The 26772-nt window shown below is 36.9% G+C and overlaps 1 protein-coding gene across 1 annotated transcript in view; it reads left to right on the top strand.

Moving 5' to 3' along the window:
- itga11b (integrin, alpha 11b) overlaps positions 1-20860 on the top strand; it is a gene marked incomplete at its 5' end in the record, with an annotated part of 65232 nt that extends 44372 nt beyond the window's left edge. The window contains 13 exons of the mRNA XM_079809540.1: positions 2958-3068; positions 3151-3236; positions 3312-3516; positions 5339-5437; positions 7445-7521; positions 7673-7756; positions 10396-10486; positions 10644-10757; positions 12950-13033; positions 15154-15264; positions 19151-19246; positions 19760-19873; positions 20112-20860. Of these exons, the coding sequence (XP_079665666.1) occupies positions 2958-3068; positions 3151-3236; positions 3312-3516; positions 5339-5437; positions 7445-7521; positions 7673-7756; positions 10396-10486; positions 10644-10757; positions 12950-13033; positions 15154-15264; positions 19151-19246; positions 19760-19873; positions 20112-20186 (1347 nt within the window). The 3' untranslated portion in view covers positions 20187-20860. The remainder of the gene's footprint in view (positions 1-2957; positions 3069-3150; positions 3237-3311; positions 3517-5338; positions 5438-7444; positions 7522-7672; positions 7757-10395; positions 10487-10643; positions 10758-12949; positions 13034-15153; positions 15265-19150; positions 19247-19759; positions 19874-20111) is intronic.
- Between the last annotated feature and the right edge of the window lie 5912 nt (positions 20861-26772).

Raw genomic sequence — 26772 nt, 5'->3', positions numbered from 1 at the left:
AGTCACCAGATCTCAACCCAATAGAGCATCTTTGGGATGTGGTGGAACGGGAGCTTCGTGCCCTGGATGTGCATCCCACAAATCTCCATCAACTGCAAGATGCTCTCCTATCAATATGGGCCAACATTTCTAAAGAATGCTTTCAGCACCTTGTTGAATCAATGCCATGTAGAATTAAGGCAGTTCTGAAGGCGAAAGGCGGTCAAACACAGTATTAGTGTGTGTTCCTAAAAGTCCTTTAGGTGAGTGTACATCTGTTCGTATTGAACATTTATGGAGCAACAGATTTTGTGTGAAAATAAATCATAAAAGTGGTTTATTTTATTAAAAAATCTTTCAAATGTATGGGGTGTTGAGGGGGCTTTTAACCCACACATGGGGCAAAAGGCACATAGTATTGATACAAATACCTTCGCTAAAATAATGTTTTTATTAATGTCTAAGTTAATACTTGTTCAAAACAATCACTTTAGCAAAGCTTGAACTATTTTCTGTTTATTTTGATGAATAAAATAATTCATTTTGATCAATAAATATGCTGTCATTAAAATATGTTAATATAGAGATATATCTGAAAAATATAGCAAAATCATTAAAAAAAAGTAACGATTCTGAAAGCATTGACGGAGATCCCATAATATTTTAATATAGATTTACAGAAGTAACAATAAATTATATATTTTATTAAATGATATGATTCATATCACATTTTTAAATATGAGGGTTTCATTATAAATAGGGTGATTATCTCTAAGGTGGACACCCATCTTAATATATGATACTTACTGAATCTGAATCTAACCATGTCATGTCAACACATGGAAAAGTCAGCAGCTGTTTATGATCATGTTAAATACTGCGCCTTTTGCCCCAAATAACATACTTTTACATAATCTTCCGTTATTGCTTTAATTACTTTGAACAAAACTGACAAATATTAGCAAGACCTTTGTTTCAAAATATATTCAATCATTTTAGCGATTCTTATTTACTACTTAAATCTATCTATAAAAATATCTATTTTTAAAAACATCAAATATAAGATCAAAGGATGAAGTATGAATTACGCTTTATTATATATTCACATAGAAAACGATGTAATTATATTCAATAAAAATGGCTTGATTTTCATGAATTATCCACTCTGGTCATACTCAATTTACATTAAATATTTCACACTGTTTCTACCACAGTAAAAGTTGTCGATGTTTGATGATCGCATTAATTAATATTTATGAATATTAATGTTTTTGCACCCTCAAAAAATATTTTGTCTTAAATTTAAGATTTACGTATTTGCTTTGCATATAAAATTACACAGTTTTAACATAAAAAACATAATTTCTTGCAAACCATGTTATAGTTTATTATTAATTTATATGATTATATTTGCATCTATTTGGTTTTATTTCAATTGCATTTTAAAAAACTGCATAAATCTGTTCATTGAGAAAATTACATTTTTCATGGTTAAACAAGTAGAACAAGCAAAATACAATTATGTAAATGTATGAAATTGATATAAATTTGATTTATTGATGATAAAAAACTATATAAAGCTGTTTATTGTGTATTTAAAAACACATTTAATGTATAAGTGCTATTGCAGAAATACACTCACCTAAAGGATTATTAGGAACACACACTAATACTGTGTTTGACCCCCTTTCACCTTCAGAACTGCCTTAATTCTACGTGGCATTGACTCAACAAGGTGCTGAAAGCATTCTTTAGAAATGTTGGCCCATATTGATAGGAGAGCATCTTGCAGTTGATGGAGATTTGTGGGATGCACATCCAGAGCACGAAGCTCCCGTTCCACCACATCCCAAAGATGCTCTATTGGGTTGAGATCTGGTGACTGTGGGGCCATTTTAGTTCAGTGAACTCATTGTCATGTTCAAGAAACCAATTTGAAATGATTGGAGCTTTGTGACGGTGCATTATCCTGCTGGAAGTAGCCATCAGAGGATGGGGACATGGTGCTTATAAAGGGATGGACATGGTCAGAAACAATGCTCAGGTAGGCCGTGGCATTTAAACCATGCCCAATTGGCACTAAGGGGCCTAAAGTGTGCCAAGAAAACATCCCCCACACCATTACACCACCACCACCAGCCTGCACAGTGGTAACAAGGCATGATGGATCCATGTTCTCATTCTGTTTACGCCAAATTCTGACTCTACCATCTGAATGTCTCAACAGAAATCCAGACTCATCAGACCAGGCAACATTTTTCCAGTCTTCAACTGTCCAATTTTGGTGAGCTCGTGCAAATTGTCGCCTCTTTTTCCTATTTGTAGTGGAGATGAGTGGTACCCGGTGGGGTCTTCTGCTGTTGTAGCCCATCCGCCTCAAGGTTGTGTGTGTTGTGGCTTCACAAATGCTTTGCTGCAGACCTCGGTTGTAACGAGTGGTTATTTCAGTCAAAGTTGCTCTTCTATCAGCTTGAATCAGTCGGCCCATTCTCCTCTGACCTCTAGCATCAACAAGGCATTTTCTCCCACAGGACTGCCGCATACTGGATGTTGTTCCCTTTTCACACCATTCTTTGTAAACCCTAGAAATGGTTGTGCGTGAAAATCCCAGTAACTGAGCAGATTGTGAAATACTCACCAACAACCATGCCACACTCAAAATTGCTTAAATCACCTTTCTTTCCCATTCTGACATTCAGTGTGGAGTTCAGGAGATTGTCTTGACCAGGACCACACCCCTAAATGCATTAAAGCAACTGCCATGTGATTGGTTGATTAGATAATTGCATTAATGAGAAATTGAACAGGTGTTCCTAATAATCCTTTAGGTGAGTGTATGACATGTATACAAATATGCATTACATTTATTAGTGTGTTTATGCAAAAACTGTGTAATCCAAATGGATGGGTGTTTTATATGCAATTCAAATACATAGATCTTCAATTTAGGCCTAAATATTGTGTGTCTTGAAACACAGGAAGTGACAGACTACACACGACCCGTGATCTTCACGGTCAACGTCGGTCTGCAAAACGCAGAAGATGGGCCGGTGCTGGACGACGGCTGGCCTACCGGTCTGCAATCTGAGGTGAGACAGACAGAGAGACAGACAGATCGATAACTTCTGTGTCATGCATCCTTCTTAAACCTCTCTCTCTCTCTCTCTCTAGCTTCCGTTCTGGAACGGTTGTGATAATGACGATCAGTGTGTTCCCAACCTCGTCTTGCAGAGCAGCTCTGACTTATTAGATCGCAGGTTTGTCCTCACACACTCTTTTGCTCTTCCTCACACTTTGAAACACACCTCATTCGCTGACTGTGTGTCTTTCAGGCAGTTCTGTGGGCGGAGCGACCGCTCCATGTGGCCGCTGTGTGTCCATCAGAGGGCGAGGGCGAGCGGGGAGCGTGTGGTGGAGGCCAGCCGGAGGAAAGTCCTGGTGGAGGCGCATTTGGAGAACCGAGGAGAGAACGCATACAGCACCACCCTACACCTCACGCATTCTCCAAACCTCCACTTCTCCAGTCTGGTGGTGAAGGTTCGTCTTGAGGAAAAACTCACTGATCCGAGTCTCAGCCCGGGCTTCACCTGTATTTATGAGGGTTTAGAGCATTAAAGAAGGAATTCAAACATGAGATGGAAGGGGTTGCTGATAAAGAGGCCAAGAGTGTGTGTGTGGATCAGTTCCAAAACCCAGGAAATTCCTCAATGACTTCATACCCAGCTAGCAAAAATATGTTCTAAAAATGTTGGAGTTAAGCTAGGAAAATGTTAGTTCTGAGTGTCAAACGTGTTAAGACTTGTATGTCTTAATATAACATAAATTATGTCTCTTACTGAAATATGTAGTAGAAAATCCATGAAAGATCCGCGTTATTTAAAAAAATCCATAACATATTTGGACAATGGGCGGCGCCATTTTGTTTGCGTTCTATGTCGATGACGTAGAATGGCTGCACTCGGCAATCAACTGGCTCTACCCGTAGCTATTTTATTCAGCAGTTTTGAATAAAATTCAACTGGCTCAGAAAGGCCTCCATTGGCACAATTTACACTCTCAAGACCCATAAAAGGTACTAAAGACGTCTTTGCAATCTCACTACAGTGGTTCTACAATAACTTTATGAAGCGACCAGAATAGTTTTTATGCTAAAACCTAAATAACGACTTATATAGTGATGACCGATTTCAAAAAACAGCATCATGAAGCTTCGAAGCGTTATGAATCAGCGAGTCGATTCATGATTCGGATCGCGTGTCAAACTGCTGAAATACGTGACTTTGGCGATCCAAACCGCTGAATCGACTCACTGATTCATAACGCTCCAAACCGCTGAATCGACTCACTGATTCATACCGCTCCGAACCGCTGAATCGACTCACTGATTCATTATGCTCCAAACTGCTGAATCGACTCACTGATTCATAACGCTTCGAAGCTTCATGCATGATGTCAACACACTGGGAAACTGCTTTGCTTTGGTCTTTTGCTGTTATTTTTGTTGGCAAATGGGAATGTGCGTGCTTCATCATGGTTTCAGCGATATCTATGGTTTCTCCACGGGGTTTGTAGCTTTTCGATGACGGTCGCGTCGGGTATTTACGTCACTTCAAAACGTTCCCATGGCAATAGGGGGAAATGGCGGCTCTTGTGTGAAGTAAACAAAAAAAATTCAACTTTCTGCTAATATATATGACTTTTTTGCAATGAAAATGCGGGGATTATGAAATCATGCTAGCCCCGTATATTTTTCAAATACGGCGCACTTTTGCCGCGTAAATTGCCTATTTCCGCGGCGAAAGTGCGCCGTATTTGAAAAAATGCGGCCCCCACATAAATATGCAGACTTTGGCTGATTATGCATTAAATCATGCGATCGCATAATCACGTTTTTCTGGAGGGACTGAACATTACAACTACAGCTTATCTTGGTTCTGTGAAACACAGCAAAACCAATGTTACTCACGTATGTAGCAGAAACTCGGCAGGCATTTTCTGGCCTTCCCGCTTAGGTCTCTCTTTTCTAATATTACCGCGCTTGTTCACTCTCTCTCTCCTCCCCCATCATGAGTGAACTCACCCCTACTGCTGATTGGCTCTCTCTTTCCTCCCCCATCATGAGTGGACACGCCCCTTACTGCTGATTGGCTCTCTCTCTCCTCCCCCATCATGAGTGAACTCACCCCTACTGCTGATTGGCTACAAGTGTGCTGTGGTGCTCCAACGCTTTCAACAGCATTCATCAGAAATCACTTACTGCGCCTTATTTTGCCATTTTTATTTAAGAACCATGGTTCCCATGATTGTGGGCACTATAGAAGTGTATTGGTCTGAAATTGAAAATGAGTTTGTTTTCCAGGCACCTTCAGACATTGCAATCGAGTGCCCGAACTCTGATGATACGAGCCTCTACCGGACCTGCAACATCAGCGCGCCGTTTATGAGGTCGCGCACTCAGGTGAGACGCCTCAAACCACTGATCATCCCATGTAGGGCTCGACATTAAGCCTGTACACACGCTTGTCCTTCAGACAAGTAAATCTGTCATTCACTTGTCCGAGTAAAACATTTGCTTTGTAAATATAATCTATTCTGAAGCAATATTCTCACCAGTGTTTAATCAGGTTTGACATATTTAAATATGCATATTTGTCATATTTGTACCTTTTTAAAAAAAGCATTTTTCCATAATCTTATTAAATATAGGATATGCTTCAGCTTTCCTTTTATATTCTTAAATTTGATCTATAAATTAAATGAGAATAAGACACTATAGGCTGTTACCAATCAAATTAAATACTTTACACTGAAAAATGACAATTGCATTAAATAATGCTATGAGATTACTTTAAATATTTTTGAATAAATAAGAAATGTTGGAAAGATGAAACTAAACCACCAGTAGGTGGCAGCATGTGACCGTCTTAATGAGCGAGTCATTGAGTCGATTCAGTGAAACGGCTGATTCATTCAAGAATTTGACGGTCGTTTACGAATAGGCCATTGAATCTTTGATTCAACCGATTCACTAAAACGCTGAATCATTCACTAACACACACTGTTGCTGTGAGATGTGTTACGGTTCCGCTGGGATATTTGTTGGAACTATTTTCGCTGCTGAAATAGATCAAAAACAGTCCATATTGCTTCTAAAATGTAAGTGACTTAATGTTAAATAATTGTTTATGGAACTGGCGTATGAAATCAGTGTCATTTTCAGTCGTGATGGTATTCAGGAAAACAACACTCTTGTTAGTGATGTTGCTTAACTGTATCATATGTTATAAATATAAAAACCACACAATTTTAACTGTGTGTGTTAACTGAGTTTCTGTGTGTGAGCGGCGCTCATTAGTTTTCGATTTTCTCCTCGAGAGGCTGCGCGAGCCTCAACAGCTCAACCTTATTAACGTCAGTTCATTTTATATTATCCACTATTGATCTCCACTTACACTAACTGAATGCAGAATCATTCTTGCACTTTGGTGATTCCCTAGGTATTTTTTGTTTTGACGTTTTAACCAGGATACTTGTCCGTCGGGCAAGTAAAATTGTTTTTCACTTGCCCCTTCAAAAAATCCACTTGTCCCGGACAAGCGTTAATGTCGAGCCCTGCCATGATCAAATGGTACTTGTATGCTTTAGTGATGCCATTACCTTCATTAAACCATTACATTTTGCATATGGCATGATATTTACATGCTACTTCATAGAAAATGCCCCCCCAAAAAACAAAAACATGGTACATAGTTCCACACGCCGTAGTATTGAAGCATTTCCCAAAACATGCGTTGCTTCATTTCTTTGCGTTTTTGTTAATCAAGATGTGCTAAGATTAATGCTACCGCTCGATTGCTTGGAAAAACAAGTGTCATATGTTCCAATTTGAGAGAACACTTGAGTCAATCTGCAACCAAACAGAAGCCCGGGGTTGTTGAAAACATGTCTGTAATCCTCCTGACATCGACAGAAGCCGCAGAACGGAAAACTCATCACATAAAATCCACTGATTCTCTTCATATATTTGTTGATGCCTGTCAGAATGGGGCAGATAGACATACTCATTTTCCACATACCGAGGGTCTGATTTCCGTACGTCATGCGTGTTTGATCAGCCTTTCTCTCAGTGGGATTGTTCCTCAGGTGCGTTCTGTGGTTGTTTGGTTTTTCTCTGTGGTTTCCTGTGCTCTTGCTGAGCTGGCGTCGCCCCCAGACTCTTCGTTTGAATACTTGAATTCCCCTCGTGTCTCTGGGGCCGGTCGGAAATTCATGGCACCTTCTGTTCAAATCCGGTACAAAGCCACAATTCCATTAATCACAGCAGGAACGGCCAATTAGACGACAATGATTAATGCAGAAGCCATAAATGACTGTAGAATAGAAGAACAGGATGTCCTTCGGTTGCGTTTTGTGTTCAGTTTGTCCTCTCTGTTGGCTTTTGTTGACGTTTTATTTCTTTATCCAGGTGTATTTTCGCCTGGAGTTCGAGTTCAGCAGATCTGTCTTCTTGAACTACATCCAGATCAGCCTGAGGGTCTCCAGGTGAGGTCATGACCGTTGAACCAATGAGAATCTCGTATTTTTATTCATAACATGATGAAAGCTCTCAGCCGCAGCACTTCCAGGAGACTAATCTGTGCTTGTGGTTTTATTTGATCGTTTTGTTGAGATAAATCTGTTTGTTTTGTTGCAGTGAAGGTGAAGAGATGTTTCCAGAGGACAACATCAACGACATTTACCACAGTCTGAAATATGAGGCTGATATTCTCTTCACAAGGTGACAAAATAGTAGCGCGAATCTCACAAAGAAATCTACAAAAGTCTATATTTAGCTTGAGAAAATGAAGTATCTTTTTATTTATTTATTTTTTATAAATAACTATCACTATTGTAATGTGAAAAAATAACTGTAACTGTTAATAAAAATATTAATGGTTCAAAAACTTTTAAAGGATTAGTTCACCTAAAAATAAAAATGATACCATCATTTACTCGCCCTCAAGCCATCCTAGATGTATATGACTTTCTTCTTTCAGCCGAACACAGTCAGAGTTATGTTCATTAATATCCTGGCTCTTCCATGCTTTATAGTGGGAGTGAATGGTATCTTAGATTTTGAAACCCAAAAAAGCGCATCCATCCATCATAAAAGTAATCCATACGACTCCAGGGGGTTAATAATACGTAATCTGAAGTAAAGCATTTTTGTAAGAAAAATATCCATATTTAAAATGTAGGACATGTGACGTATGACATAGGACAAAGGACGTATGATGTCGGACATAGGACGTATGACATATGATACATGACAAAGGATGTAAGACATATGACGTAGGACTTGTGACATAGGACGTATGGCCTAGGACATATGACTTAGACGTAGGATGTATGATGTGGGACGTATCATGTTGGACATAGGACATATGACGTATGACATATGACAGGATGTATGACGTAGGATGTATGACATAGGATATGGGACATATGACGTAGGACAAAAGACGTATGGTATAGAACATATGACTTGGACGTATCACAAATGACTTAGGATGTATGACGTAGGACATAGGACGTATGGTATGATGTAGGACGTATGACATATGACGTATGACATAGGATGTATGACAGGATGTATGACGTAGGACATGGGACATATGACGTATGACATATGACGTATGACAGGATGTATGACAGGATGTGGGACGTAGGACATGGGACATATGACGTAGGATAAAAGACGTATGGCATAGAACATATGACATAGGACGTATCACATATGACTTAGGATGTATGACGTAGGACGTACGACATAGGATATGGGACATATGACGTAGGATAAAGGACGTATGACATAGAACTTATGACGTAGGACGTATCACATATGACTTAGGATGTATGACGTAGGACATAGGACGTATGGTATGACGTAGGACATATGACATAGGATATGGGGCATATGACATAGGATGTATGACGTAGGACGTATGACATAGGATATGGGACGTACGACATAGGATATGGGACATATGACGTAGGATAAAGGACGTATGACATAGAACTTATGACGTAGGACGTATCACATATGACTTAGGATGTATGACGTAGGACATAGGACGTATGGTAGGACATATGACATAGGATATGGGGCATATGACATAGGATGTATGACGTAGGACGTATGACATAGGATATGGGACATATGACATAGGACAAAAGACGTATGGCATAGAACATATGACAGGACGCATCACAAATGACTTAGGATGTATGACATAGGACGTATGGTATGACGTAGGACGTATGACAGGATATGGGACATATGGACGTAGGATAAAGGATGTATGACAGAACATATGACGTAGGACATAGGACGTTTGGTATGACGTAGGATATATGACGTAGGACGTATGACATAGGATATGGGACATATGACATAGGACAAAAGACGTATGGCATAGAACATATGACAGGACGTATCACATATGACTTAGGATGTATGACGTAGGACGTATGACATATGACATAGGATATGGGACATGACATAGGATAAAGGACGTATGACATAGAACCTATGACGTAGGACGTATCACATATGACTTAGGATGTATGAGGTAGGACATGGGACGTATGGTATGACGTAGGATGAATGACATAGGATATGGGACATATGACATACGTAGGATAAAGGACGTATGACATAGAACATAGAACATGTATGACGTAGGACATACTGTAGGACGTATGGTATGACGTAGGACATATGACATAGGATATGAGACATGACGTAGGACAAAAGACATATGGCATAGAACATATGACATAGGACATGGGACGTATGGTATGACGTAGGACGTATAGTATGATGTATGACAGGATATGGGACATATGAAGTAGGATAATGGACGTATGACATAGAAAATATGACGTAGGACATATCACATATGACTTAGGATGTATGACGTAGGACATGAGACGTATGATATGACGTAGGATGAATGACATATGACATAGGATATGGGACATATGACATACGTAGGATAAAGGATGTATGACGTAGAACATAAGATGCATCACATATGACTTAGAATGTATGAAGTATCATGTAGGACATATGACTTAGGCGTAGGCATAGCGTAAGCTCAGGTGAGTATTTACAAAATATTAATCTCTGACACGCTTTCACGCAATTGAGGTGCTCTTGTGAATGCACTTTTGAGAGTAATATTTTGTAAATAAAGTCGTAAATGATGTTCTGAAGATGAACGAAAGTCGTACAGGTTTGGAACGTCATGAGGGTGAACTAACCCTTTAATAAGTAACTATTAACATTAATGAACAAATAGGAGCTTATTGTAAAGTGTTACCTCGGTTCTTTGAATCATTGATACTGTGAGTTTGACGGTCTCTTTCTTTCAGAGATTCCAGTTCGTCCCGTTTTGAGATCAAACCTGAGCTTGCCCAGAGTGTCCCTGTTGGGACTGGACCGGCCTTCAACCTCTCTTATCAGGTGGGCTCTCCATATCCAAACCAACCCAGGTTTTAAATTATATTCTTCATAATGAATCCGAGAACCATTCTTCATACGCTGTGCATTTGAACAAAATAAATATTTCCTTTGGACGGATAAGATGTTTCTGCTAAAATGGAACCCATTTGTTTTGCAGATCCAGAATCTTGGCCTCTTCCCCGTCTCTGAGCTTCTCTTCACGTTAAACGTCTTCACTGTGACCAGAAACGCAAACACTCTCTTGCACCTCTCAGACTTGGATATCGATCAGGTGCATTTATAGTTCACTTCAATTCTTTTGAAGTTTATATCTCGCAACTCTGACTTTATTATTCGCAATTACGAGTTTATATCTCTCAACTCTGACTTAATTTTTTCGCAGTTCCGAGTTTATATCTCTCAACTCTGACTTAATTTTTTCGCAATTCCGAGTTTATATCTCTCAACTCTGACTTAATTTTTTCGCAATTCTGAGTTTATATCTCACAACTCTGACTTCATTTTTTTCCCAATTACGAGTTTATGTCTCTCAACTCTGACTTCATTTTTTCGCAATTACAAGTTTATATCTCACAACTCTTACGAGTTTATATCTCACAACTCTGACTGAATTTTTTTGCAATTATGAGTTTATATCTCACAACTCTGACTTTATTATTCCCAATTACGAGTTTATATCTCGCAAATCTTATGAGTTTATATCTCACAACTCTAACTTAATTTTTTTTTGCAATTATGAGTTTATATCTCACAACTTTTACGAGTTTATATCTCACAACTCTGACTTAATTTTTCGCAATTACGAGTTTATATCTCGCAAATCTTACGAGTTTATATCTCACAACTCTGACTTAATTTTTCGCAATTACGAGTTTATATCTCGCAAATCTTACGAGTTTATATCTCACAACTCTTACGAGTTTATATCTCCTAAATCTTACGATTTTATATCTCACAACTCTGACTGAATTTTTTTGCAATTATGAGTTTATATCTCACAACTCTGACTTTATTATTCCCAATTACGAGTTTATATCTCGCAAATCTTATGAGTTTATATCTCACAACTCTAACTTAATTTTTTTTTGCAATTATGAGTTTATATCTCACAACTCTTACGAGTTTATATCTCACAACTCTGACTTAATTTTTCGCAATTACGAGTTTATATCTCGCAAATCTTACGAGTTTATATCTCACAACTCTGACTTAATTTTTCGCAATTACGAGTTTATATCTCGCAAATCTTACGAGTTTATATCTCACAACTCTTACGAGTTTATATCTCCTAAATCTTACGATTTTATATCTCACAACTCTGACTTAATTTTTTTTGCAATGACGAGTTTATATCTCACAACTCTTACGAGTTTATATCTCACAATTCTGACTTAATTTTTTTATAATTACGAGTTTATATCTCACAACTCTTACGAGTTTATATCTCACAATTCTGACTTAATTTTTTTATAATTACGAGTTTATATCTCGCAAATCTTACGAGTTTATATCTCACAACTCTTACGAGTTTATATCTCCTAAATCTTACGATTTTATATCTCACAACTCTGACTTAATTTTTTTTGCAATGACGAGTTTATATCTCACAACTCTTACGAGTTTATATCTCACAATTCTGACTTAATTTTTTTATAATTACGAGTTTATATCTCACAACTCTTACGAGTTTATATCTCACAATTCTGACTTAATTTTTTTATAATTACGAGTTTATATCTCACAACTCTGACTTAATTTTTTCACAATTACAAATTTATATCTCACAACTCTTACGAGTTTATATCTCGCAACTCTGACTTAATTTTTTCCCAATTACGAGTTTATATCTCGCAACTCTGACTTAATTTTATTCGCAATTACGAGTTTATATCTCGCAACTCTGACTTAATTTTATTCGCAATTACAAGTTTATATCTCACAACTCTGACTTCATTTTTGCAATTACCTTTTTTTGTTTTTGATTCTGTGGCGAAAACCAGTTTCTATATTAAACAGAAAAAATGTTGTCAGAAAAAATTGCAGATATCTATTAATTAGCAGATAGAAGTCATGTAATTTTGATGTTTACAGAAAACAAGCCATATCTTAAATCATTGTGCTTCTCCAGTAAATGTATCTTGATTTAAGATTATTTAGATATTTACTGAAAAACAAGACAGAAATACTGATTATGAAAATCATTTTTCGCAGTGCATGTTTGTTAGTTAATCTGAAACTGAACATTGTGCCATTGTTGTAGTAAACGAATCCTTTAACTGCTTCCAGAGCTTGTTATTTTGCCTGTCTCATAATGCAAGTGATCTGTTTATCCAGTTTATTTGAGTTGGAACAGCTCGAGTTCAATCAGTAGTTCTGTTTTAGTAAGTGGTGTTCTTGTGTAAATCCTCATCTGTTTTATTATCAAGAAAGGCTTGTTTAAAGACCTCTGTTTGCTCGTCTCAGATGGCTGGATCGCACTGCAATGTTCCACGTGTCATCACCTCCGGCTCATCCTCGCAGGAAGACCTCTCTCTCAACCCGCACATGGTAATCTTTGCTCTTTTTACACTTCGTCCAAACTTCTTCAAAAGTTTTGACTGCCTCCATCTGCTGGGAAACAAAGCAAAAGTGACAAGCTTGATGAAAACAAACCACCCGACCTGCTTCATCACATTCAGTTGGCTAGAGATAACAAGACCGTTCGTTTGCGAGTCTATATGTGCTCCAAATTGGAAATGATTCACTCCGTCACAGTTTTAGCAATTTCCTCTCTGGCTCATTCAGTTTCCAAGAGCGATGTGATCAAAGACGTTTTTAAAGAGGACTTATTATGCTTTTTTTTACATGTTCATCTTTAATGTTGCTGTATGAGTCCCTCCAGTGGGAGTTCTTCTATATCAGTGTCACTGTTTCACTGAAGTTTCTTCCGGGAATCAACACGTCCCAATATTCCTCATTTAAATAATTAATATGCAGAATAGAGGGGCGGAGCCTGGTTGAGTTAGTTAGTAGCAGAGCCATATAATAAGAGAGTTGCGACACTCTTGTATCTCGCCGTGGTTCATGAAGCTCTCAATAGTTCCAAACAACTCCGCGCTGTCAATCTGTGTGAACAGGATTAAGCAGGACAGACCGCAGTTTCACTATATTTGCAGCAATTTCTGCTAAATATTAACACAATATGTGCATCGACTTCGACTAGGCTTTACAGTAGCATTTTATTCTGGGGAGAGATACAGAAGAGATAACGTTAATGTGTTTTTTGAGTGATCTGGTTATTTTATTTGGGTCATGTGAGTGCATGATTTTACAGCGTTGAGTGTTGTAGCCAATCACGGGCATTTCTGTTGAAAATAATGACCAGTCATAGGTTTAATTTACCAGGAATGAGAATCCATATCGATCAAAACAAGCTTTATAGGCTCTAAACGCTGAATGAATGAAAGTTTACGTTTTACACGAATCTTCCCATCATCTACAAATCCTCTCATTATAACAAACAAAGCACAGAGACGATTCAAATTAAGATTTATTGTGAAGTTTAGTCAGAAGTTTTGTTTTTTGTTGTGATTTTCCCTTCAATTAACCTATATATTTAACACTTAAGTACAAATAAAGTAACAAAAATAGATAATGTTATAATAGTGATTTGATGATCTATAAAAATTCATTAAAGAAGAGAAAAATGGCTAATGAGCCGATAAGTGTTCCTCTTCCGCCATCTACTGGTTATAGTGGTCATTTCTTTTATAATTGAAATGTTAACGTCTGAATGTTATTTAATGATACTCGATACACAACAGGTGAATATAAGTGAAGGATTCTAGCATATACAGAATTTAACCCAAGAAAGAAGTTTTAAATAGTGATTAAAAAAACCCAATTTAATTCAACTCTTTTTATCCAGGCGTTATTCATATTCATATTTCATAGGCGTTATAAGTTATTCCTTGAATGGGCCACTTCATAGAAACGCATTCGACAGAAATATCTCTCTAAAAACTGTTGAAATATGACGATAGCATCTGGATATCGTAGCTTTAGCAGCGCTGCTCACGTTATCTAACCGCAATTAGAGTCTAACCATCTATTATATCACAATAAACATCAACTATAACTCGCTTCATAAAATACCACTTCTATTAATATTCCTGAGAGGTCAACTAATGCCATAAAATCTCAAAAATATGCTGTAATTTCATCAGTTTGCCAGCGAGTGTGCTTGAGATACACTGAAATGAATGTGTTCAAAGCTGGAACTATTGGTCGCTCTCTTTACTTCCGCATTCCTCAGTTCCTATGGGAGTCTATGGGAGTCTATGGGAGTCTATGGGAGTCTATGGGAGTGTCGTAACTCTGATTTTCAACGGCTCTGGTTAGTAGTGTGTTGAAACTGCTGGTTATGGTAAGGGGCGGGGCATTTCACAAACACGCTGGAATTACTTGACCAATCAGAACACACTGCTCCTGCCGACCAATCAGAGCATGGTGCTTTTCAGAAGGCGGGGCTTCATAGAGACAGAGCGTTACTGACAGACTGGGAATAGAGGAGTCGCAACAATGTAGAATATGAGGAAAATAATCAACATTCAAGCAGGAAAACCTGCTCTAGTAGCCCAAATATGGTCTCTTCTATGTCATTCATATTGTGCTATTTGTGTTCACAGAACGCGTCCACCAGCGATGCAGTGTTTGCTCAGTGTAGAATCAACCTGCTTCCCCAAGGAGACGTTAGCATCACCGCAACAGGATGGCTCAATTTTCACACTTTATTAGCTGTGAGTATTTTCTGTCAACCCTGCCAGTCCTGTTCGGTTTTCCAAGAAAATTGTTAACCAGCAAGCTAAACCTGACCGCGTGGCTTCAACCTGGGAGACCAGTTTGGTTGCCAGGACTTTACTGTAAAAAATAAGGTCGAAACATTTTAAGTTTTACAGATTGAACTTAAACATATGTTCTTCACTTCAAAATGATAATGTCCTGATAATTTACTCACCCCCATCTCATCCAAGATGTTCATGTCTATCTTTCTTTAGTGGAAAAGAAATTAAGTTTTTTTGAGGAAAACGTTCCAGGATTTTTCTCCACATAATGGACTTCAATGGGAACCAACGGTTGAAGGTCCAAATCAATGCAGTTTCAAAGGAAGGGCTTCAGAGGATCTGCATGATCCCAGAGGAATAGGGTCTGATCTAGACAAACCATCTGACATTTAAAAAAAAAAAAAGTATATACTTTTTAACCTAAATTGCTCATCTTGTGCTGCTCTGCGACACACCACAGATTGCGTAATCACGTTGGAAAGGTCACGCTAAACGTACCGCCCCGTGTTTACAAATCGCTCATGTGAAGACTAATACAAACATCTAGGTGTAACGGTACACGTATTCGTACCGAACCGTTTCGGTACAGGGCTTTCGGTTCAGTGTTCGCGTGTACCGAGTGGTTTCCGCGTGTAAACAGTCGGCTTGTTTTAAGCGCGGAACACACTTCAATCCGAGTTCCCACACAAACATATTAAGTATTCAGTCCATTTAATCACGAAATTCAAACAATAAATGCCGTTTTGACGCTCTTTAATGTGGTGTGACTGATCACTGTTCAAGCGGCGCGTGTGAATGTGATCATCTGTGAACGCGATCGATCATCTCTTCCTAAAACATGAATGAACATCTGAAGGTATGCTGAGGATACATTACAACTAACTGTCACGTATTGTATGTGGTGTAATCGCTCAATCAGTGTTTCAACGGCGGAAAGACCTCAATATAACTGCTGTAAACTAAACAATGTCATGCAGCATCACATTTACCTAAGGCAGTCATTCAGTGTCCACAGCTGTGAGTTCACTAGAGAAATCAGCTCTTTCACTAAATATATAACCTATATTAGCCGTTATATTCACTATATTAGCCGTTATATTCACTATATTAGCCGTTATATTCATTATATTAGCCGATATAATCATTATATTAGCCGATATAATCATTATATTAGCCTATATTCATTATATTAGCCGTTATATTCATTATATTAGCCGTTATATTCATTATATTAGCCGATATAATCATTATATTAGCCTATATTCATTATATTAGCCGTTATATTCATTATATTAGCCGTTATATTCATTATATTAGCCGATATAATCATTATATTAGCCTATATTCATTATATTAGCCGTTATATTCACTATATTAGCCGTTATATTCATTATATTAGCCGATATAATCATTATATTAGCCGATATAATCATTATATTAGCCTATATTCATTATATTAGCCGTTATATTCATTATATTAGCCGTTATATTCATTATATTAGCCGATATAATCATTATATTAGCCTATATTCATTATATTAGCCGTTATATTCATTATATTAGCCGTTATATTCATTATATTAGCCGATATAATCATTATATTAGCCTATATTCATTATATTAGCCGTTATATTCATTATATTAGCCGTTATATTCATTATATTAGCCGTTATATTCATTATATTAGCCGTTATATTCATTATATTAGCCGTTATATTCACTATATTAGCCTATATTCATTATATTAGCCGATATAATCATTATATTAGCCTATATTCATTATATTAGCCGTTATATTCATTATATTAGCCGTTATATTCATTAAATTAGCCGATATAATCATTATATTAGCCTATATTCATTATATTAGCCGTTATATTCATTATATTAGCCGTTATATTCATTATATTAGCCGTTATATTCATTATATTAGCCGTTATATTCATTATATTAGCCGTTATATTCATTATATTAGCCTATATTCATTATATTAGCCGTTATATTAATTATATTAGCCTATATTCATTATATTAGCTGTTATATTAATTATATTAGCTGTTATATTAGCCGTTATATTCATTATATTAGCCTATATTCATTATATTAGCGTTATATTCATTATATTAGCCATTATATTCATTATATTAGCCATTATATTCATTATATTAGCCGTTATATTAATTATATTAGCCATTATATTCATTATATTAGCTGTTATATTAATTATATTAGCCATTATATTCATTATATTAGCCATTATATTCATTATATTAGCTGTTATATTAATTATATTAGCCATTATATTCATTATATTAGCCTATATTCATTATATTAGCTGTTATATTAATTATATTAGCCGTTATATTCATTATATTAGCTGTTATATTAATTATATTAGCCGTTATATTCATTATATTAGCCTATATTCATTATATTAGCCGTTATATTCATTATATTAGCCTATATTCATTATATTAGCCGTTATATTCATTATATTAGCCTATATTCATTATATTAGTCGTTATATTCATTATATTAGCCGTTATATTCATTATATTAGCCGTTATATTCATTATATTAGCCTATATTCATTATATTAGCCTATATTCATTATATTAGCCGTTATATTCATTATATTAGCCGTTATATTCATTATATTAGTCGTTATATTCATTATATTAGCCGTTATATTCATTATATTAGTCGTTATATTCATTATATTAGCCGTTATATTCATTATATTAGTCGTTATATTCATTATATTAGCCGTTATATTCATTATATTAGTCGTTATATTCATTATATTAATCGTTATATTCATTATATTAGCCGTTATATTCATTATATTAGCCTATATTCATTATATTCTTCTTAACCTGTTAGGGATGTCTTGATTATTTAATGTATGTTTAAATAAACCTGTCATGAAAATGACAGACACTGTGTATAAATGATTATATTTCAACAACGAATTGGAGAAAAAAACTATTTTATAATTAGATTTAGAAGTTATTGCAAAAACTGCCTTATGTGAAGTGTACATGTTTGCATACTTTTATTTGAGTGTTGATTATTAGACCTAAAAATAAATAGCAACTGAATTTAGGCTAATAGTTTGGGCTCTGTTGTTTACCTTTAATATGAATGTGTGATTAATACTCTCCCTATATAGAGGTAGTTATACCGTCAGTTTTTGTACCGCTACACCCCTACAAACATTCTTTAGCAAAAAAAGGTTAAACAACATTGTCGGACGATTTGTAAACGAGTGTTTTTGGTAAAGGCCGTTTGTATTAGTCATGATTACGCAATCCGCGGCGCATCGCAGAGCAGCGCAAGATGAGCAATTTAGGGTAAAAAGTATATATACATTTTTTTATATATACAGATGTCAGATGGTTTGTCTAGATCAGACCCTATTCCTGGTCTGGGATTGGTAAGATCCTCTGAAGCCCTTCCTCTGAAACTGCATTGATTTGGACCTTCAACCGTTGGTTCCCATTGAAGTCCATTATGTGGAGAAAAATCCTGGAATGTTTTCCTCAAAAAACTTAATATCTTTTCCACTGAAAAAAGAAAGACGTGAACATCTTGGATGAGATGGGGGTGAGTAAAATTTCATTTTAAAGTGAACTTTTAACTGAAATGCCAAATTACTTTTTTTAGTGTAAACCCTCTATAAAGTAAAAAAAAACATGGTAAAAACTAGTTTGACGAGTGCAGTTGATATCGCATTGTATGTGTTGAAACAGAAAGTTGGTGTGGGACATATCGAAGTGATATAAGCCGTGTTTTTGCAGAGATGTAATTGATTCGGTTTGCCCTTCCTCTCATCCCTCAGATGAAATTTAAACGGTTAGATCTGGTCATGACAGCCGCAGTTGAGCTGAGTCCCTCCAGTGCAATGTTCCTCCACGAGGAACGGCCCATGAGACATGTGAGTACGCTGTGAAACTCAAAACTAAATTACGCGTTTGAGGCTTGCTTTATTTCATTTGCTTGTGCACATGCAGGGTTGTAATGAGAAAGACAGATTCGTTGTTTACAGAAAGGATCATGGGTTTTTCCTTGAAGTTTTTGCACGTTTTGTTCAACGCAATTGAGGCCTTTCTGATACACTTTAAAAAAAAAAAATGCTCTAATATTGGGATTTTGCAGCCATTTTGGTTCCTGTTTCCACTATAAAGAACCTGAAATTGAATGTTAAAGGTTCTTCATGGAACCATCAATGGCAATAAAGAACCTTTATTTTTAAAAGTGTAAGCAGAAAATGAACAAACTCTTCTGGTGAATCACTTAAATGACATGCTGCCCCCTTCTGGCCAAGAACGCAAATGGCTATCAGGCTTTTTACTGGATAACCCGGTGCAAAAGACAGTATATGTTAGTCAGCTTTAACTTAATTACTCACATCTTTTAACATCACATGACATTTATTCTGCTTCTGCAGATAATCCTGGAGATTAGGAAGGAGGACGAATACAGAATTCCCATCTGGGTGATTGTCGGAAGCACTTTGGGAGGACTACAACTTCTGGCCCTGCTGGTACTGGCGCTCTGGAAGGTTTGGGTTGGACTTTATTCCAAGTTACCAAGCAAAGTTTCCTACTGAAATCCCCTTTTATCCAGAGCCAGTCCTAAATTCTGCCCATATGTTGCCACTCTCTTTTACCTTAGATTAAGTAGAGCTAAATTTACATATCAAAACACCTATTTACATAAAAACAAACATGTATTTTAGGGTTTGTTTGAGGTTCAATCTCCTGGGATGCTTCCACTAAAACAATCGCTTTCGTCCACAGCTTGGATTCTTCCACAGGCAAAGAAGAAAGAGAGACGAGCAGGCGACCAATGAGAAGACAGCAGAGGATCGGTAACCGCACGGCAACCGCACGGCAACCTCCTCAGCCAATCACTCAGGGACTCTCCAGACACGGGTGTGCACGGCCACGCCCTCCTGCAGTCTGACCAATCAGCTCGCTTCGTGCTGCCAATTAGGACAAGAAGGCTGAAGCTTCACCTAGTGTGAGACTTTGAAATCCAGGTCAAAAGAGTTGGAAAGAACTAACTTACTCGGCAAAAAAACACACACACTATTGAATAGGCTGATAAAATGTTTGTGTATCATGAAACAAACCTCGGATTGTGGACTTTTTTGCTGCAGCATAAATTCAAGCTGATGCACTTGCACATTGTAAAGAATTTTGAACTTGAAATATGTAAATATAAAAAAGTTCAGCAATATAATGCAATACGAATATTTAACCATAAAATTATTAATATCATGCACTTTTTTTGTTGCCACTTACATCTTTTCTTGGTGTATCAATTTTTTTTATACAATATGAGTTTCATTGCAGCTGGAATTGAAAGTATTCCATGTGTATTTCTGTTTTTTAATAATTTGAAGCTAGTTAAAGTGCTTAAGGGTAGTTGAAATTATAAAATGGATGCTGTAGCTGGTCACCAGTTTTACACATTTTATTTGCAATAATTTATTTTTATTTTCTTTGACTGTAAATTTACTGTCATAAACATTTAAAAAAATTCTAAAAGGTTTTTGCTTTTTAATAAATATTACTGTAGTGTGATGAACATTTCAGAAATATAAATTTATATATATATATATATATATAAGTACAATATTCCATGTATTCTCTCCATTAACATGGTCACAATTAAACGTTTAATAAGTAGACATAATGCAAATTATAATCATTGGTGGTGGATGCCTAGAAAAGCGCTATATAAATGTAACAAATTATAATTATTATAATAAAAATGCTATAGAAATAAATCAACTACCCTTAAACACCTCGTGATCACTGTCTCAAACAACAGTGGCTGTGTTCAGAATGTAGTTTACAACTAATAAACACATTAAAATAGTATGCATTATTCCATGTGTAACAGTATCATCTTGGAAATAATAAGGTTAGGTTATTGCATTTAAATTGATCAAGTTATCAGAAAAGAGATGTTAAAACGCATTGCACTGCAGTAAAATGGGGTGTTTTAGTCAGTGCATTGTGCACAAATATAGGTGATCATGGCATGCAAAAATTGCATATGCGCAGTATACGTACTATATACAGCAGCAATAAGTAAGTATGCTGTTCTGAACACAGTCACATGTTCTCAGACAGTGGTTTTCATGACATGGCTTTACAGCTTTCCCAGTATAAGACACCGTGGGGATTCTACGCTCACTTGGTTTAATTGTTGTCACTTATGTTGGCATTTTATTGCATGTAGATGACAGCCGAATGTTTGTCCTGTTTTTTTATTGAACCACTGAATAAATTAAAATCATCAATTTAAAACACTAAATCTTTGTTTTTGAATTGAGACCAGAACAGAATTAGTTTTATAGACTAATATGAACTGTGAATAATAATAATAATAATAATAATATGAAGCATATATTTATTACCAAAGTATTTATAGTATACTTTTTAGAAATATATTAAAAGTACACTTGTGTTTAGCATATTTTTTAAAAGTATAATTAAGTATATATTTATTACCAAAGTACTTTTAGTATACTTTTTAGAAATATATTAAAATGCAATTCAATATATTTTTAATGCACTTCAAATAAGCATGTTGGGAATACAAATGTATTATAAGCATGCTACTTGAATTCCAAGTATATTTTTAATATATTTAATAGTACGACTTTCACCTTGGTGCCTACGTATGTAAATTGGGGGTTGGGGGGGGGGCATGGTTGTTGGTGCCAGACGGGCCGGTCTGAGAATTTCACAATCTGCTCAGTTACTGGGATTTTCACACACAACCATTTCTAGGGTTTACAAAGAATGGTGTGAAAAGGGAAAAACATCCAGTATGCGGCAGTCCTGTGGGCGAAAATGCCTTGTTGATGCTAGAGGTCAGAGGAGAATGGGCCGACTGATTCAAGCTGATAGAAGAGCAACTTTGACTGAAATAACCACTCGTTACAACCGAGGTCTGCAGCAAAGCATTTGTGAAGCCACAACACACACAACCTTGAGGCGGATGGGCTCCAACAGCAGAAGACCCCACCGGGTACCACTCATCTCCACTACAAATAGGAAAAAGGGGCTACAATTTGCACAAGCTCACCAAAATTGGACAGTTGAAGACTGGAAAAATGTTGCCTGGTCTGATGAGTCTGGATTTCTGTTGAGACATTCAGATGGTAGAGTCAGAATTTGGCGTAAACAGAATGAGAACATGGATCCATCATGCCTTGTTACCACTGTGCAGGCTGGTGGTGGTGGTGTAATGGTGTGGGGGATGTTTTCTTGGCACACTTTAGGCCCCTTAGTGCCAATTGGGCATGGTTTAAATGCAACGGCCTACCTGAGCATTGTTTCTGACCATGTCCATCCCTTTATGAGCACCATGTCCCCATCCTCTGATGGCTACTTCCAGCAGGATAATGCACCGTCACAAAGCTCCAATCATTTCAAATTGGTTTCTTGAACATGACAATGAGTTCACTGAACTAAAATGGCCGCCACAGTCACCAGATCTCAACCCAATAGAGCATCTTTGGGATGTGGTGGAACGGGAGCTTCGTGCCCTGGATGTGCATCCCACAAATCTCCATCAACTGCAAGATGCTCTCCTATCAATATGGGCCAACATTTCTAAAGAATGCTTTCAGCACCTTGTTGAATCAATGCCACGTAGAATTAAGGCAGTTCTGAAGGCGAAAGGGGGTCAAACACAGTATTAGTGTGTGTTCCTAATAATCCTTTAGGTGAGTGTATATTGATTAAAGAGCCATAAAAGGCACCTACTGGGTAATGGCATTACAAATGAAAATTATTATTTTTCTAGCCACAAAATGACTCTAATTTGCCTCTTTGAATTGGAATTCTCTATTTTAACCTTAATTACTACACTAATTGTGATACAAACGCTATTTATTGTTTGAATTTCGCATTAAAACTTAAAAAAATTAAAAAGCTTAGACTTTGTTTAATATCAAAAGCAGGTTTGGCAATTTGGCGTGAGTTTAAGTTGGGCAGAGTGAGACCGTGAGACTGAGCCTGAAAGCGTGTGTCTCAGAGTTGGCAACCCTGTGTAAATATTACAAAACATACATAAAAAAAGAAAAAAAAAGACAGTGAGGCATGTTGCATTTTCTCACACAGGGAAAACATTCAGAATAAAGAATCAATAGGTGTGTTTGACACGTAAAGATCAAAGGGTACGTGTACACGACAATGTACTAAAAATGGAAACGTTTTTCCTTCGTGTTTTTCACATACAGACATTGTCAAAATGATCTCCGTTCACAAGGATTTGTGAAAACGACTAAAAACGCTGTAGTATTCATGCCAGGCCAGTAGATGGCGATGTCACTGTAGCGAAATACTACGCGTCTTTAGATTGAACAGGTAATACACATGCGCATGACGCCAACGCTTTGTTTTTATAGTTTACACAGAGACAATAACGGTATTGTTTTAAAAAACACTGCACTCTGGGTGTGTTTACATGACAATGATGAACTAAAAACGGAAGAAAAAAAATTCTTTGCATTTTTCGCGTATAGACTAAAAAAAAAATTCACCCAAGTATCGCAATACTTTTGTGCACCATTTTAAAATCGATTTTTTTATGTGTACAATCGACCTCATATGTGGTGCCATTTAAAAGCTTAGAGTCTCTACTTTCTGGAGATATGCATCACTTTGGCATTTTTTTTACACAAAGTAACTTATTTGCAGCCCAGTCTCTAAACATTTTAAGTCTCTATTTTTATCTACTTTATTATTATTTTTTTTTTTTCTCTGCCTTCCTTTGCTTATTGCACTTAGCACTTTATTGTGAAGCACTTTGGTGTGGCTCAGCCATCTGTAAATGTGCTATAGAAATAAAATTTGACTTGACTTATTTGCACTAAATTACCATTTCCGCCTGGATTTGGCCGACGCAAATTGAAAAGCTTCCCACACACACACACACACACACACACACAGTCTCTAAATACACAATACTGGTGTCATTTTACAGGAAACCCTCTGAAGTTTCATAAACCACTGCTAAAAGTGATAAACATGTGAGTATATGTTGTCTGAGCTGTAATAACCACCCCCCAAAAAGAGAGGCTGTTTCCACTAGAGTCCAGAAAATATTGGACAAAAGATTTTTGTCTGAATCATATATGCAAGATTTATCAAATGGATCTGAAGGGAGGACACCCTCCCCTCCTAAATATTATAGTATATATTGTGTGATATAATAAACATATCAAATAAAAAAAATTAAAAACAGACAAACAAAACAGGCGTTTTTGATTTTTTGGTTATAAGCCGCGTTTCTGCCGCAGGAACTTTCCCCAGGAACTAGAAACTTTGGGCTGGTACTCTGTGTGTGTTTCGACCGCAGGAACCAGGGTATATTATAATATTTCCCCTTCCGAACAGCCCTGCTCGCGAGGTAGTACTTTTTCAAAGTTCAGGAACTTTCAGGGGTGGGACTTGGGCGCTGAACAAGCTGATTGGTTGAGCTCACACAGCATTTTATTTCAACCGGCATTTTAGGGCGTTTTCACACACACCTTGTTTGGTCCGGATTTTCGGACTTTTCAGTTTGGTCCGAATCAAAATTACAGGTGTGAAACCTCCCCCGGACCACGGGCCGGACCAAACAGACGAAATTTGGTCCGACGAAAAGAGGCCGTCTCAGTCCGGATCAAACTGAACAAAGGTTCGGTTCGTTTCTAGTGTGAAAGCATTTTCTGTATGGTTCGGACTTTCAGACCATTTACAGGAAGTTCCTGTTTATGTTTAAATATTATAACGTTATTTTTAAATTAAATCTAGGCTACATTGATTATGAAAAGTGAAAAGATGCGCAATATGTCAGAAGACAGAAAGTCAGAAATTATTTTGAATGAAATTTTGTATGATTTTGCTTAGAAAGCATTTCTTTAATGGGAATTTCGTTTTGTATAAATTGTATCTTAATTTTAATCAACGTTTAATCAGATAATTGCCTGGATTTAATAAATAAGAAGCAAATAATCTATAGCAGACGATAATCGCGGGAGCAGTCATATGCTTTGCACATGAACAGGAGCGAGTCTCAAATAAACCGAAACTCAGCAGATACTCGTCTCACAAACATGAGAAATATGTGTATATAAAGCTTGAAATGTCCACTTTTAAACGTAACGAATAAAAAATAGTCAAGCAATGCGCACTGATCAATAGTGGCAACGATATGCGTCCGTTCATTCACTCTTGTCAGAGACGCACGTCCGTTCACAATCCAATCAATTTCCAGATGCCGCTCACATAGATGAAGACGAGTGGACGCAAGTGTGTCATGTGCAGTTCTTTAGTCCGCTTGCAGAATTGCAATGTGAAACCAAACCAAAACTAACCGAATATATAAAAGTATCAAAACATGAACTTCGGTTCGGACCTTGGTGCGGACTTTCAGGTGTGAACGCCCTTAAAAGTCTTGCGAGGTTCGTTCTGCGTTCAGTAAATATCAGTCTTGCTCTTTCCGATGGCGCGCGTTCGTCTCAGCAATCGCACAGTCAATGTCCGTAATAGCTGATCATAACATACGTTGTCTTATTTTAAATCTTTCAGAATACGCTTCAGTATCAGTGCTCGTCTCTTTTCCACCGTTTCGTTAATTGCATCTTTAGTAAACCGATACATAACCAGCAAACTTTGTAGCGAAATAGGGAGGAGGAGCAGTCGCCGGACATCACCATCTACATCACCGGACTAATTTGCCTAATCTTCCCGGTACTTTAGACCGCAGTGGAAACGCAGACAGTAGCAGGTCTGGGGGAAAACAGTTCCTGGTACAAATTGTTCCGGGTAACTTCGGTGGAAACAGGGCTAAAAATTCAGATTTGAAGTGTATATCTCAGGTCCTGTGTGCTCTAGCACCCTGCAGACAGTTTGGGCTGGGGTTCTCCCTTCAGATCCATTTGAATAAATCTTGCATACATGATCCAGACAAAAATCTTTTTTCCAGTATTTTCTGGACAAACTGTCTGCAGGGTGCTAGAGCACACAGGGTCTGAGTTACACTCGTTCAACAATTAATTTACAACCAAAAAAAATCAAAAAGCGTCTCTTTTTTGGGGGGTGGTTATTATAGCTTAGACAACATATACTCGCATGTTTATCACTTTTAGCAGTGGTTTATGAAACTTCAAAGGGTTTCCTGTATGACACCAAAATTGTGTATTTAGAGACACTGTATTTGTGTATAGGAAACTTTTACATTTGATTAGGCCAAATCCAGGCGGAAATCCCTAAAAATGGTTCCAGACCATAATTCAATTTAAATTGCTTTATTTTGGTCTCTGCTTGTAGACGAGGTGGACAAAAGTTATCCGTTTTTCTTCCAACAGAGGGTGAAATGTGTCGTTATTTATGAGTGTTAAGTGACGTAATAGCCCTTTCAAGTGGATGTGTAAAAGCGATGCGAGACTGA

The sequence above is a fragment of the Gobio gobio genome (assembly GCF_949357685.1).
Source record: "Gobio gobio genome assembly, chromosome: 25".
NCBI classification, from domain to species: Eukaryota; Metazoa; Chordata; class Actinopteri; order Cypriniformes; family Gobionidae; genus Gobio; species Gobio gobio.
Note: the sequence above shows the minus strand (reverse complement) of the source record. Positions and strands in the feature narration are given on the sequence as shown.